The sequence below is a fragment of the Myotis davidii genome, unplaced genomic scaffold (genome assembly GCF_000327345.1).
Source record: "Myotis davidii unplaced genomic scaffold, ASM32734v1 scaffold496, whole genome shotgun sequence".
In the NCBI taxonomy this organism is placed as follows: Eukaryota; Metazoa; Chordata; class Mammalia; order Chiroptera; family Vespertilionidae; genus Myotis; species Myotis davidii.
Window position 1 is genome coordinate 7,102,498 of NW_006289398.1, and position 11,527 is coordinate 7,114,024.

The window sequence follows — 11,527 nt, forward strand, 5'->3', positions numbered from 1 at the left end:
CACTTGTGCTCTCTGCCTCTACCATGTGCCCGCACTGGAGGTTTCATCTCAGAAAGGCATACAGAGTGTGGCCTTGTGTGTTGGCCTTCTTGCACTTGGCGTATGTCTGCAAGGTTCACCGTGTCGCCACATGGATCCGTGCTTTACCGCAGGGCACATGTGCTGCCCGGCTCGGGCGTGGCTCCATGGCTTGTTGGACCGCAGTGCGTTATCCAGTCGTCAGGTGATGGGCATGGGGGTTTCTCCACCTGGGCCACCACGAAGAACAATGCTGTGAACATTCGTGTCCAAGTTTTTGTGCGGATATGTGTTTTCATCTCTCTTGGGTGGCATTGAGTCGAACTGCTGGGTCATACAGTAACTCTAGGGTGAACTTTCTGAGAAAACTGCCAAAATTTTCCAAAGTGGTTGCCCTGCATCCCACCAGCAGTTTATGAGAATTCCCATTTTTACATCCTGCCCAGCACTTGTCATTGTCTGCGTTTATTGTAGCCATCCTAGTGGTACGAAGCTGTAGTAGTACAGCTTTTCATGGTGTTAAGCGGAAATCTCCAAGCAGAAAAGGTGATCTTAGAGCCATTCTGAATAATGAACTCAGAAAAAGCTTTTGGAAGCGAACACATCCCGCTCCACTGTCCACCTCTCTGCACCTGGAATCTTTTGTCCTGTACACGTCACTTCCTCCTTAACGCTTGTAACGCGTTTTCATAAGGTCTACATTTAATATTAGTTACTGCCACGTATGATTCTATGAGAATAATAATGCAAACTGTAAATAGGGCACATCCTTAGTTGTGAATAAACTGGCCACCATCATTGCCTTCAGAATAGCTACTCCTAAACTGAAGCTTAATATAAAGTCTGCAAAATCCAGCTTCCCAGTCCCTAGCCTGTCTTCGTGTCGGTGTTTTTCTGAGCACTGAGCCTCTGCTTCAGGACTCTGGTTTCCATCACACTCTTGTCCCAGCAGAAGCGTTTGTAAGTTACTGATTAGCTGAACCTTAAAACTCACCCCCTCAAGGACAGCCTCGAAGTCCGTGTACTTTGAAGCTTCCGTCTCTGTCTGTAGGATAAAGACCTGTTCTCTTTGCTGAAGCCGTTTCCCAGTTTGTGTTGTAATTTGAGGACAGAGCGAAGGGATACTTGTACCCCAAGGATCGTGGGGGAAATCGAGGTGGTCAAGAGATGAGAGTCTGTCCCTGTTCTCTCCGCTCCCCCTGCTTCCACGAGGACGAGGGGCTGGAGCCGTGGGACTTGCTGCTTTAGGGGCAGCGTGTCAAGGAGCCCTGGGGTCACGCGGATCTGGCTGCCTCCTGAGCTTCCTCCCCAGCCGGTGGCTGCGCAGCTCCTCCCTTCCGCTCCTGCCGCCTCCTGAGGCTGTTGACCCTGCGCCTCCTTGCTCTGCTCAGGCTGTCAGTGGACGTTTGTGTTTTCCATAATTTCACAGTTTCCCTAGTCTTCCTCTAGGGCAGCGGTTCTCAACCTGGGGGTCGCGACCCCTTTGGGGGTCGAACGAGCCTTTCACAGGGGTCGCCTAAGACCATCGGAAAACATATAATTACATATTGTTTTTGTGATTTATCACTATGCCTTAATTATGTTCAATTTGTAACAATGAAAATACATCCTGCATATCAGATATTTACATTACAATTCATAACAGTAGCAAAACTACAATAATGAAGTAGCAACAAAAATATATGGTTGGGGGTCACCACAACATGAGGAACTGTATTAAAGGGTCGCGGCATTAGGAAGGTTGAGAACCACTGCTATTGGAAGGTCCAGGAACGCAGCATAAGAAACTCCTATGTCCCTCTTCCTGTTAGGGCTCTGACAGGGAAGTGTGTGGTGGAGCGTCCTGGGGGAATGTTTTTGTGACCTGAGTAAGTCCCATTTTACTTTGTCCACTTTACTGAGCTTCCTTTATACTTCTGGATGCCTTAGATCGCAATAGATATTAAATCTGCAAAGCGAGAACTCAAGAAAGCAAGAACAGTCCTGCAGATGGATGAACTCAAGTGTCGCAAACGCGTGCTACGGCGCCTGGGGTTTGCCACTTCCTCCGATGTCATAGAGATGAAGGGACGAGTGGCCTGTGAGATCAGCAGGTGAGGCAGCGCGGTGGGCTGTTCATCTGGTAGAAAAGAGCTGCCTGAGGGCTGGCGCCTGCCAGCACCTTTCACGTGAAGTGCAGTGACCGTGACATTGGGAGTTTAGAAGAGGAAAGCACTTCAGTCTCTTGGATTCCGTGAACTGACATGAACTGCTTTGGCATTTTGAAGTATTTCCTTTTTACTTATTCTAATGCCCGTGGGATTTTTACGTAATTTAAATCTTATTTCATGCACAATTTTGTAACCTTTTTATTTTTTATTTACCTATTTTTCATATTTTATTTTTTGTTAATCCTCACTCAAGGATACTTTTCCATTTAGTTTTAGGGAGAGTGGAAGAGAGGGAATGACAGAGAAACATCAGTGTAAGAGAAACACGTCGATTGGCTAAGGCTATCCTTTTTAAAATGATGAACCTTTTGCCCCAGGCGGTTGTTGCTCAGTGGTTAGAGCAATGACTAGCACACCGAAGGGTCTTGGGTTTGACTCTGGTCAAGGACACGTACCTCAGTTGCAGGTTCGGTCCCCGGCCTGGTCAGGGCACATGGGGGAGGCAACCAATCAGTGTGTCTCTCAGATCAGTGTTTCTCTCTCTCCTCCCCCTCCCTTCCACTTTCTAAAAATCAATGGAAAAAACATCCTCGGGTGAGGATGAACAACAACAAAAAAAATTATGAACATTTCCCCACCTTGAAACTTAGTCTAATAACTGTTATTCTTCTATATGTACAGGAGATTTTGTTAAAATCTTGGGCTGCAGGAGGGTATTGCAGCATAATATTGTAGGCCACTGCTTACCAGTGGCCGTCAGAAACACCGCCAACAAACAAAAGCAACAAAACAATAAAAGAACAAATGGCCGTAAAGTAAATGGCTTGAAACCACAGGTCTGGCTTCCTGGTCCCAGGCGAGTGTTGTCAGCCTGAGGTAGATGGTGCTGCGGCCACGGTCACGCCCCGTCGTCTCAGTGAGTCCACATGAGACCCTTTGAAACAGCTTTCTCTGTACTTCTTGGGGCCTCGGGGACGGGCCAGAGGACTGTGGCAGTGGCTGTGGTGTCAGCCATTGCTAGTAGGGACGGCTCCTGTTCCTGTGGGTCTGGTTCCGACTGCAGGAGCTGGTGGAGGCTGGAGAGGGACAGTCCTCGGCCACCATGGGCCACGAGCGCCCAGACCCAGTCAGTGGTCATCCCCGAATAGTGTCCTGTCAGACTCTCACTCCAGCATTTGAGGTGCAGCCTCTTGACTTTTCAATGTTCACACAGCGATTCAGGGTCGGTTTTAGTCACTGTGTGAGCAAATAAAAACACATTTCTTCAAATTATATTTGCCCCACAGGCTCCTACTTCCCTTCAACCTGGGATGCAGTTCAGCTTTCCTACTTGGTAGTTAAAGAAACTAGGCACCATCGGTGAATAATTCACCCAGGGTAACTCTAGTCACAGCACTGCTACCAGCTCACCTGCCAGCATTAATGTTACCAAAATGATTTCTTTGTCGAGTTATGTAGGACTTGATCCTGTAGACATTCATCTCTGAGGCTTCTGCAGCTGTGGATTGGTCTTGGAAGAATGGTATTGATCTTACTTTAAAATGGAAAGTTTAAAGTCATTTCCTTTCCCTGCTTCTCCCTCTGGTCTCTGTTTTGTGGAATAAATCCCAGCCACTAAAAGCAAAAACTGGAAGGCATCCTCGACTCCTTCCCCCTCCGTCTCCTCACGTCCTCCCAGGCTGTCTTCAGCCTCCTGCGGGAGTCGGGTCTGCATGAGCCCTCCTGTGTACCCCCTGCCCCCCACCTCTGCAGTCCGTCCTTCATCCTCTCCTGGTATTCTTTCCGGAGCACACCCTTCTGTGCCCCTCTTCTCTGGGTAACAGTCTCTGAGGGATTCTCTGTTGCTTTTAGAATAAGCTCCCTAATCCAGTGTGTTCTTCCCCTTTGCTCTCTAGCCTGCCTGTGGCCACGTTTCTCACTCCATCTCTCGCTTAGCATGGCCTTTCTGTGCTCTGCTCATGTCCTGCTAATTCCGTGTATTTTCCCCACAACCTTCTGAACCTTGCTCTGAAGTTTTCTGATCGGAGAATGTCAACGTTTTTAATGTAATCACCTGTAAAGCTCTTAGGTCACTGTCGCAAGATTACCTTTCTTGTCTCCTCCTGCATTAAAGTAATCTTGACCTCTCAGGTTACCATTAGGAACCTAAGTTTAGTTTTTCACTTCATGTATATATAGGATATACTAGAGGCCCAATGCATGAAATTCATGCAGCCCCGGCTTCGTTCGGTCGACTTGCATATTCTGTTTTTATTATTATACTAGAGGCCCGTTGCAGGAAGATTCCTGCAAGAATAGGGCTTCCTGCGGCTGGAGCGAAGCAGAGAAGGGAGCAAAGCCCACCGAAGGCTTCGCTCCCTTCTCCGCTGCCTCGGCTCCTTCCTCCTCAGCTTTGCTCCCTTCTGCAGCGCTTGGCTTCCTTCTATGCTGTCTTCCGTCTTCGCTCTGCTGCATATGCAAATTAATTGCCATCTTTGTTGGGTTAATTTGCATACTCATCCTGATGGGCTGGTGGGTGTAGCAGAGTGACACCAATTTGCATGTTTCTCTTTTATTAGTGTAGGTAGATATATATATATATAATTTTATTGACTTTAGAGAGGAAAGGAGAGATAGAAACAATTAAAAAGATGGTTGGACTCAGATAATAATCGGCTGGTGATGACCTCTTCCTGGTTACTGAGAGTTAAGTGATGGTTCTTTAACTCAAGGAATATGTGCAGCTTGGTATTTGCTAGAATGGGGTCTTTGTCTGAAACGCCCACTCTAGTATTTGTATGCTGGTACTATAATGATCTGCCGGGTCCTTAAGTAAATCTTGGTCACTCCTCATTGATTACTCCTTTGGTCAAATAGCACATGTTAAAGGTTCCATTTAAGGGTGTGTGTGTGTGTGTGTGTGTGTGTGTGTGCCCGTCCTGATGCTGGCGCTTTTCTCTCCCGCGGGCGCAGTGCCGACGAGCTCCTGCTCACCGAGATGATGTTCAACGGCCTGTTCAACGACCTGTCCGCGGAGCAGGCCACCGCCCTGCTGAGCTGCTTCGTGTTCCAAGAGAACGTGAGTCCCTCCCTGGCACAGCTGCCCCTCATCCCCGCCTGTCACGTGGCTGTAGTGCCGTTACGGGCAGTTCCGTTATAAAAGAATTCCTCCCCATTACCTGTGATGGGTAATGTGAGAGAGAAGTCAGTACAACTTTAACCCAAGTACAGTAAGAATTTGATGCATGTTATCAGAAAGGAGAGTGAACTGGGATTTTATTTTTGGATGATGGTTAATCAGATACCAAGTTTTAAATTTGTTCCATAACCTGATGCCTTGTTGAAGGTCTGGCCTAGAAGACAGCCCTAGAAAGAAAAAGATGAGTGAAAGTAAAATTTGGCAAAACTAGTAAAAATGAAAGGGCCATCTTGGGTTACTGTCCCTCCTCCCAGTGCTGGGGGTCGCTGGGAAGCCACTCCCACTCCTGTTCCTGCGGGCGGAGTCGCCTGGTCCGGGTGCAGGGCTGGCCCAAGCCTCACCGCTGGGTCCGCACCTAGTTGTCCACGGGACCACCTGCACTTCACCCCAAAACCAGTGTGACCTGTTTTATTTAAGAAGGTCACGTGCATGTTTCACATTTCAGATTTAAACTTTGTTGTGGTGAAATGGACAGAATCAGACTTGCCTTCTGAACATAACTTAATGCTGCTGCCTGCTTTTAGAGGCCCTTCACCCTGCACACCCACTTCACTGTGAGTGGGTTGTGTCAGACACGTTGCTTTTCAGTCTGCCATGGTCTTTTGGCTCCTCACTCATGAGGCAGGTCAGAGTCGGGGCGGGGTGAGGAGGCAGCGCCCAGAGCACAGGTCCTGCTCCCAGCCCTCGTTGGGCACCGAAGTGAGGCCACAGGAGGAGGCACTTCCTGGGAAACTGTCTTGTTGCTCCTGGGCTCAGCTTTCTCACTGTTTCTAAGGTGGTTGGTTGTGAAGAGCGTTGTCAGTTTTCTCTGAGCAGATAGAGGTTGCAGGGCAGGGTGTGGGGAAGGGGCGCCTCACTGGCCCCACACGTCCTGGCTTCCGAGAGGCGTGTATCCCCTCCTCAGAGGAGCTGGGCTCGGCCAGCCGCTCCCCTGGGGAGCTTGTTCTGTGAGCCACACGGGGGGCAGGGCCCTCGGTTCTTGTGCTGGTGCCATTCAACATCAGGACGAAAAATTGCACCAACAGGCCCAGTGCTTTCCAGCTGGAAAGAAAGGTGAAGACAGTAAGATACTCAGTGGTCTGCTTGGTACACTGACTTCTATTTAAAAGTGTGTTTTTTTCACACCATGCCCCACATTTTTCATACCATTAGACCGTTTTCAAACCATTTGAAGAAAGCATACAGTCTCCGCAACAACTACTTACTAAGCACCCACTGTGTGCGATGCACAACTCTAGGCTCTGGAGATGGAATAAAATGCTTCCCTTCCTGGCACTTAGATGCTAGAGGGTGAAGGCCACAGGCACGGAGCTGCGGGCTGCGGGCTGTGTCTGTGGGGCTGAGGGGGCAGTGAGAGATCTTGGGGTGGGGTTGCTGTTTTAAGTAAGGGGATTAGAAAAGGCCTCACGGATCAGGGTGAACTTGGAATTGAGGGTTACAGGAGAGATGAGGGGCAGACGGCACACACCTGGTGGAGAGCGTGGGGGAGACCTCACTTAGTTCCTTAGTGAGGACTCGTGCCTTCCACCTACAGGGCCCGAGGGAGGACACCTTTGGGGCCTGCTGACCTTGAGTGGACATCATTTCAAAGATGTTGAGCAGCCCTGCTCTCTCCTGTTAAAGGAGAACCTGAGTTCACGCGTCATGGTGTTTTATTTAACAGGTGTGACGTGGAGCCTGGGTCATGATTTATTAGACACGCACACACGATGCACTTGAAAACCAAGGCCTTGTGAATACTGTGCCTAAAAGAAAGACATAGCTATTGTAACTAGCCTATAGGTATTTTGTTAAAAATTTACCTGTAATTTAAGTCCTGTCTCACATGTGCATACATGCCATTCTTATAATAATTTTGGTTTTGCATAAGTCTCTCTGTCAAAATCTGTTCACAGATCATGTCTATATTCTAATCACAAGCCTGTAGGTCTTCAGGGCCTGCCCTTTTTCTCTTGGACGGGGTGAGACCCCAACACCGACTTGAGCAGCTTGTCTGAGTGCATGTGGGTAGTTAGTAATAGGCCTGAAACACCTGTTTTTCCAGTTGAGAAGTTGGCAAACTTGTCACTGGTGGGAAGGCAACATTAAGAACACAAACTCGGAATAAAACCTTAACTATCTTGTACTTTGTTAGAGAGCTAGAAATAGTGTGGCAACATGAAAATTGAGGGCATGCTTTTAACGTTCTTTGTCCCAAATTTTCAGTTTCCACAGGTAAAGAGTTGCCTGGAAGCCAAAGCTGTTTCAAAATCAAACTACGATAAAACAACTCAGCTAATTTGGATGTAACTGAACTGCGTGTGTTCGCAGTATCTGCTCTTCCTCGGCTCCAGCCCGGGCACAGGCGCGGCCCGTTAGCGTTCTGCGCTTCCGCAGCGGCCTTTCCTCTGCAGGAGCGAATGCCGGGGGTGAGGGCGAGGGGGCATTTTTGCTTTCGTAACCCGAGTTGATTAGGAAACACAGGTCCGCAGGGACGTGACGCGTCAGAGCGTTGTCTGATTGGCTGTCGGTTCTCACAGCTGACCCTTTTCTTTCCCAGTCCAGTGAGATGCCCAAGCTCACCGAGCAGTTGGCGGGGCCCCTTCGCCAGATGCAGGTAGGACTCTGAACCGCCCGTTTACGAGTAGGAGGTTGTAAACAGCTGCTCTGACGCATGTCCTTCTGGGGTGAGGCTGTCACGTGCTGTTGGTCTCATCACTTAATGCTACTTTCGGCATCGCACGTCACTGTGGTTTTTACTTTATGATTAAACAGTCTTTTTCACCAGTTAATACATTGCACAGGTGGCTGTGAGTGCAGATTAACAGTCACCCTGCAGATACTGCAGCAGCAGGTCCATGTCTGTCTCATTTTCCTCGAGGCTAAGAACACCGTCTTTTCTTTTTTTTAATATATTTTATTGATTTTTTACAGAGAGGAAGAGAGAGAGACAGAGAGTTAGAAACATCGATGAGAGAGAAACATCGATCAGCTGCCTCCTGCACACCTCCCACTGGGGATGTGCCCGCAACGCAGGCACATGCCCCCGACCGGAATCGAACCCGGGACCCTCCAGTCCGCAGGCCGACGCTCTATGCACTGAGCCAAACCGGTTTCAGCAAGAACGCCATCTTGATGGACGAGGGTTTAGTTAGCTTTATCTTTTAGTTTACTTTTCTATTCTAGTTTACAACAAAGTTTTAAAGTCTGTTTTATCCTAAGAAATTATTTATCTCTGGCTTCTCAAAGTCACAGTAACTTAGAGTAATGAATTTGTGTCCGTTACTGTTTTCTTGGGAAGAATTATTTTGTCCACCTTCCAGCGTCTTACAGAAGATAGGGAAGGACGAACTGGGAGACATTGAAGGGAGGAATGAAAGGTGCGGCAGAGAAAAGGGCCCCTGGTGGAGCGGCAGCAGCCCCTCTGCGCCCCCCAGAACCCAGGCGTTTCTGTAGCGGCAGGTGCTTTCACCTCCTAATTACCAAGGATAAAAGGGCGAATCTAACGTGCTCATTATGGGCAAGGAAAATCTTCAGATTTACATTTTTTGAAGATTTATTGGAGGGAAAAGCATTATTTTGCCATATGATGTGTTTCCCTAAATCTGTTTTATTACTGTTTTTGTTTTGTTAATGAAACAAGTAGAGATTGGTTAAGTGCTACTCTTGTATAATTTTCATGAATAGTTTCTGGGTTGTTTTTTATTTTTTATAAGAATTTATTTGAGTCAACTGATGTTGTGCCGGTATATTGGGGAGCAAAATCTCAAATGCTCCAGCAGTTGCTGTTGTGGTTTTTTTTGGTGAAAACCATGATCTTGATATATTACTTCAGCGTAATGGGGAAACGTTGCTGTCTGTTCATTTAACAATGGAAAAGGCACCAGTGTATCCAGCGTGTAGGCACGTGCTGGGTAAGAAGAGGGGACCTGGTGGAATGCTGGCGTTGGAGATGAAGAGGTGAGGTCACAAGTCAATTTTAAGTGTATCTTTTATCTTCAAAGGAATGTGCTAAACGAATTGCAAAAGTTTCAGCAGAAGCCAAACTGGAAATTGATGAGGAAACATACCTGAGCTCATTCAAACCTCACTTAATGGATGTAGTGCACACCTGGGCCACGGGGGCGACATTTGCCCACATCTGCAAAATGACAGATGTCTTTGAAGGTACGGGTCAGTGTTTATGCAGACACTGCTTTCTGATGGAGGGTGCATTCGGACTCAGGGTGGCATTGTTTGTTTTTAATAAGAGAAAGTTTACTTCGAAAGTCCGAAGTAGAAGTGAACGGGAAAAGGAATGGGCTCAGGAAACAGGTGACAAAGGCAACAGCAGGGGCCTTGGGCCTTAGGAGAGAGAAGGGTAAAGGCAACACCCTGGGGGAAGCAGAGTGGCGGGGAGGGGCCCCAGAGGTCCCGGGGCCTCTGTCCTCAGGGCCTGTGAGGAGGGCTCTTCGGGGCGGCCCCAGGGCAGGACCTCCATAGACGCTGCATCAGCTCCCAGCTGAGTCCTCTCAGGACGCTGGGCTCTGCTGATTGGTCGGTGCCAGGGGCTCATCAGTCTGCAGCTGGTCCTGAGGTCAGCTGGGACGGGACTTGTCTGGTTTGGCTGCTTTTTCTGAGCCTGGAGCTGAGAGACAACTGAGACCAGATGTATTTGATGCCGGTCAGAACCTCCGTGTCCTGGGAGCTTGCTGCTGGGCTCCTCTCCTGGGCTCCTCTCCGGCCTCCTTGTTCCTCCCCCTGAGGAGGTCTCACCTGCGTGACTAGCAGCCTGCCCGGGTGACAGTGTCTTAATGAAACAGTAATATTTGGTGATAAAGTGGAATCTTCTGCCTACGCAGGAAGACAGTGCTCTCCACACACCCTGTGGTGGGTTAGGCATCGTCGCTCGGTTAGGTGCTTAGGAAACTGCTGTCCTGAGTGGTCTCTGCCAAGTCACTGATGTGCTTGTGATGAACAGGCGATCCTGGGAGGTCAAGTTCCTGCACTCAGCCCCTCAGCCCTCGCTCCTTACTGCCCGCCTGCACGCTGCTCCTTAACCACTCGGCCTGCTGCTCCTTGAGCCTGGCTTCTGGCTGAGCCCTGACCCCAGGGGGCAACTCCTGCGTTGAGAGTCTGCCCCCGGATGGGCAGCGCGCCTCATAGTGACGGGTCCTTCTGCCGCTCAGTCGATTTGCATATTCGCCGTTTATTATATGGGATGTGCTCCTCCACGAAGTCAGACAGTGACAACAATCGTGGCTCATAAAGGAGACAAGGCTTTGTTTGTTTTAAGAAAAATTCTGGGTTCACAAGGCTATAAAATGTGTCTGTTCTTGTATGTGATGGAAAAGTTCTCACAGTCGGGAAGACACGCCTGGACCTGCTGAGGCTGAGGCCAGAGTAGCCCTGTGAGTCGGCCTTTCCACAGCCCGCCGCCGCCCGCAGCCTCCCGCCGCCTCCCGCCCTTGCCCTTCCTGGAGCCATTCCCTGTCACCATTTGCTTGAGGATCTAAGTGTGAAGTTTGGTCTAATGTCAGTACAGTTTTCTTTTTCTGGTCTGGGTACCACTATATCAACTCAAATTTTTCTAAAATTGGAGTAGACTATATATTAACTCTTAAAAACAAAATGGCTAATTAAACAGGAACAAAAAACTGAAGACCTTGGTTTACTTAGGATAGTATTTCCTTTTTTGAACACAGTGCCCCCCCCACCCCCCATTTACCAGGTTGTTATTCGTTCTCCCGTTGCAGAACAGCCCTTCGCTCCTCGTCTTGTCATCACCCATCTTTATATAGTTGGAAAAACACAGTAATCTGAGCACTCGCCATAGCACAGCGCGCCTTGGAACTTTTTAATGTGCTGCGATCAAACCATATTTATTTGTTTCTAATTAGATTCTTAATTTTCTTTTTATGTGAAAAGAAAAGGTTTTGATCATTTCAAGAAGTAGTATTTTTTAGGCATTAGCTGGGTTAAATCGTAATGATTAACCATGTGTTTGAGGGATGTCTGTGTACTGTGGTTCTGCTGGGAGCCGGTCCATCCTTGATGTTTCAAGGGACCTGGCATATATGGCATACTGTTCTTAATATGTCTGCTCACCTTCTTGGCACTATGTGTTTTAACCAAGGTCACCTCTCCGAGAAAGGTTGTTTCCCCAGGTAGGGATTTTCCCCTGAAGTTAGGGAGGGAATAAAACCTCTTAACTGCCAGGCGG

At 48.5% G+C, this 11,527-nt stretch overlaps 1 protein-coding gene across 3 annotated transcripts in view; it reads left to right on the top strand.

The window, feature by feature from the left end:
- Positions 1-11,527, top strand: part of SKIV2L2 (Ski2 like RNA helicase 2) — a 51,857-nt gene that overhangs the window by 36,039 nt on the left and 4,291 nt on the right. For 2 of the 3 annotated variants that reach the window (XM_006761779.2, XM_015562658.1), the window contains 4 exons: positions 1,948-2,111; positions 5,121-5,226; positions 7,886-7,942; positions 9,330-9,492. In XM_006761779.2, coding sequence (XP_006761842.1) covers positions 1,948-2,111; positions 5,121-5,226; positions 7,886-7,942; positions 9,330-9,492 — 490 coding nt within the window. The remainder of the gene's footprint in view (positions 1-1,947; positions 2,112-5,120; positions 5,227-7,885; positions 7,943-9,329; positions 9,493-11,527) is intronic. The other variant, XM_015562657.1, reaches the window with a different exon arrangement.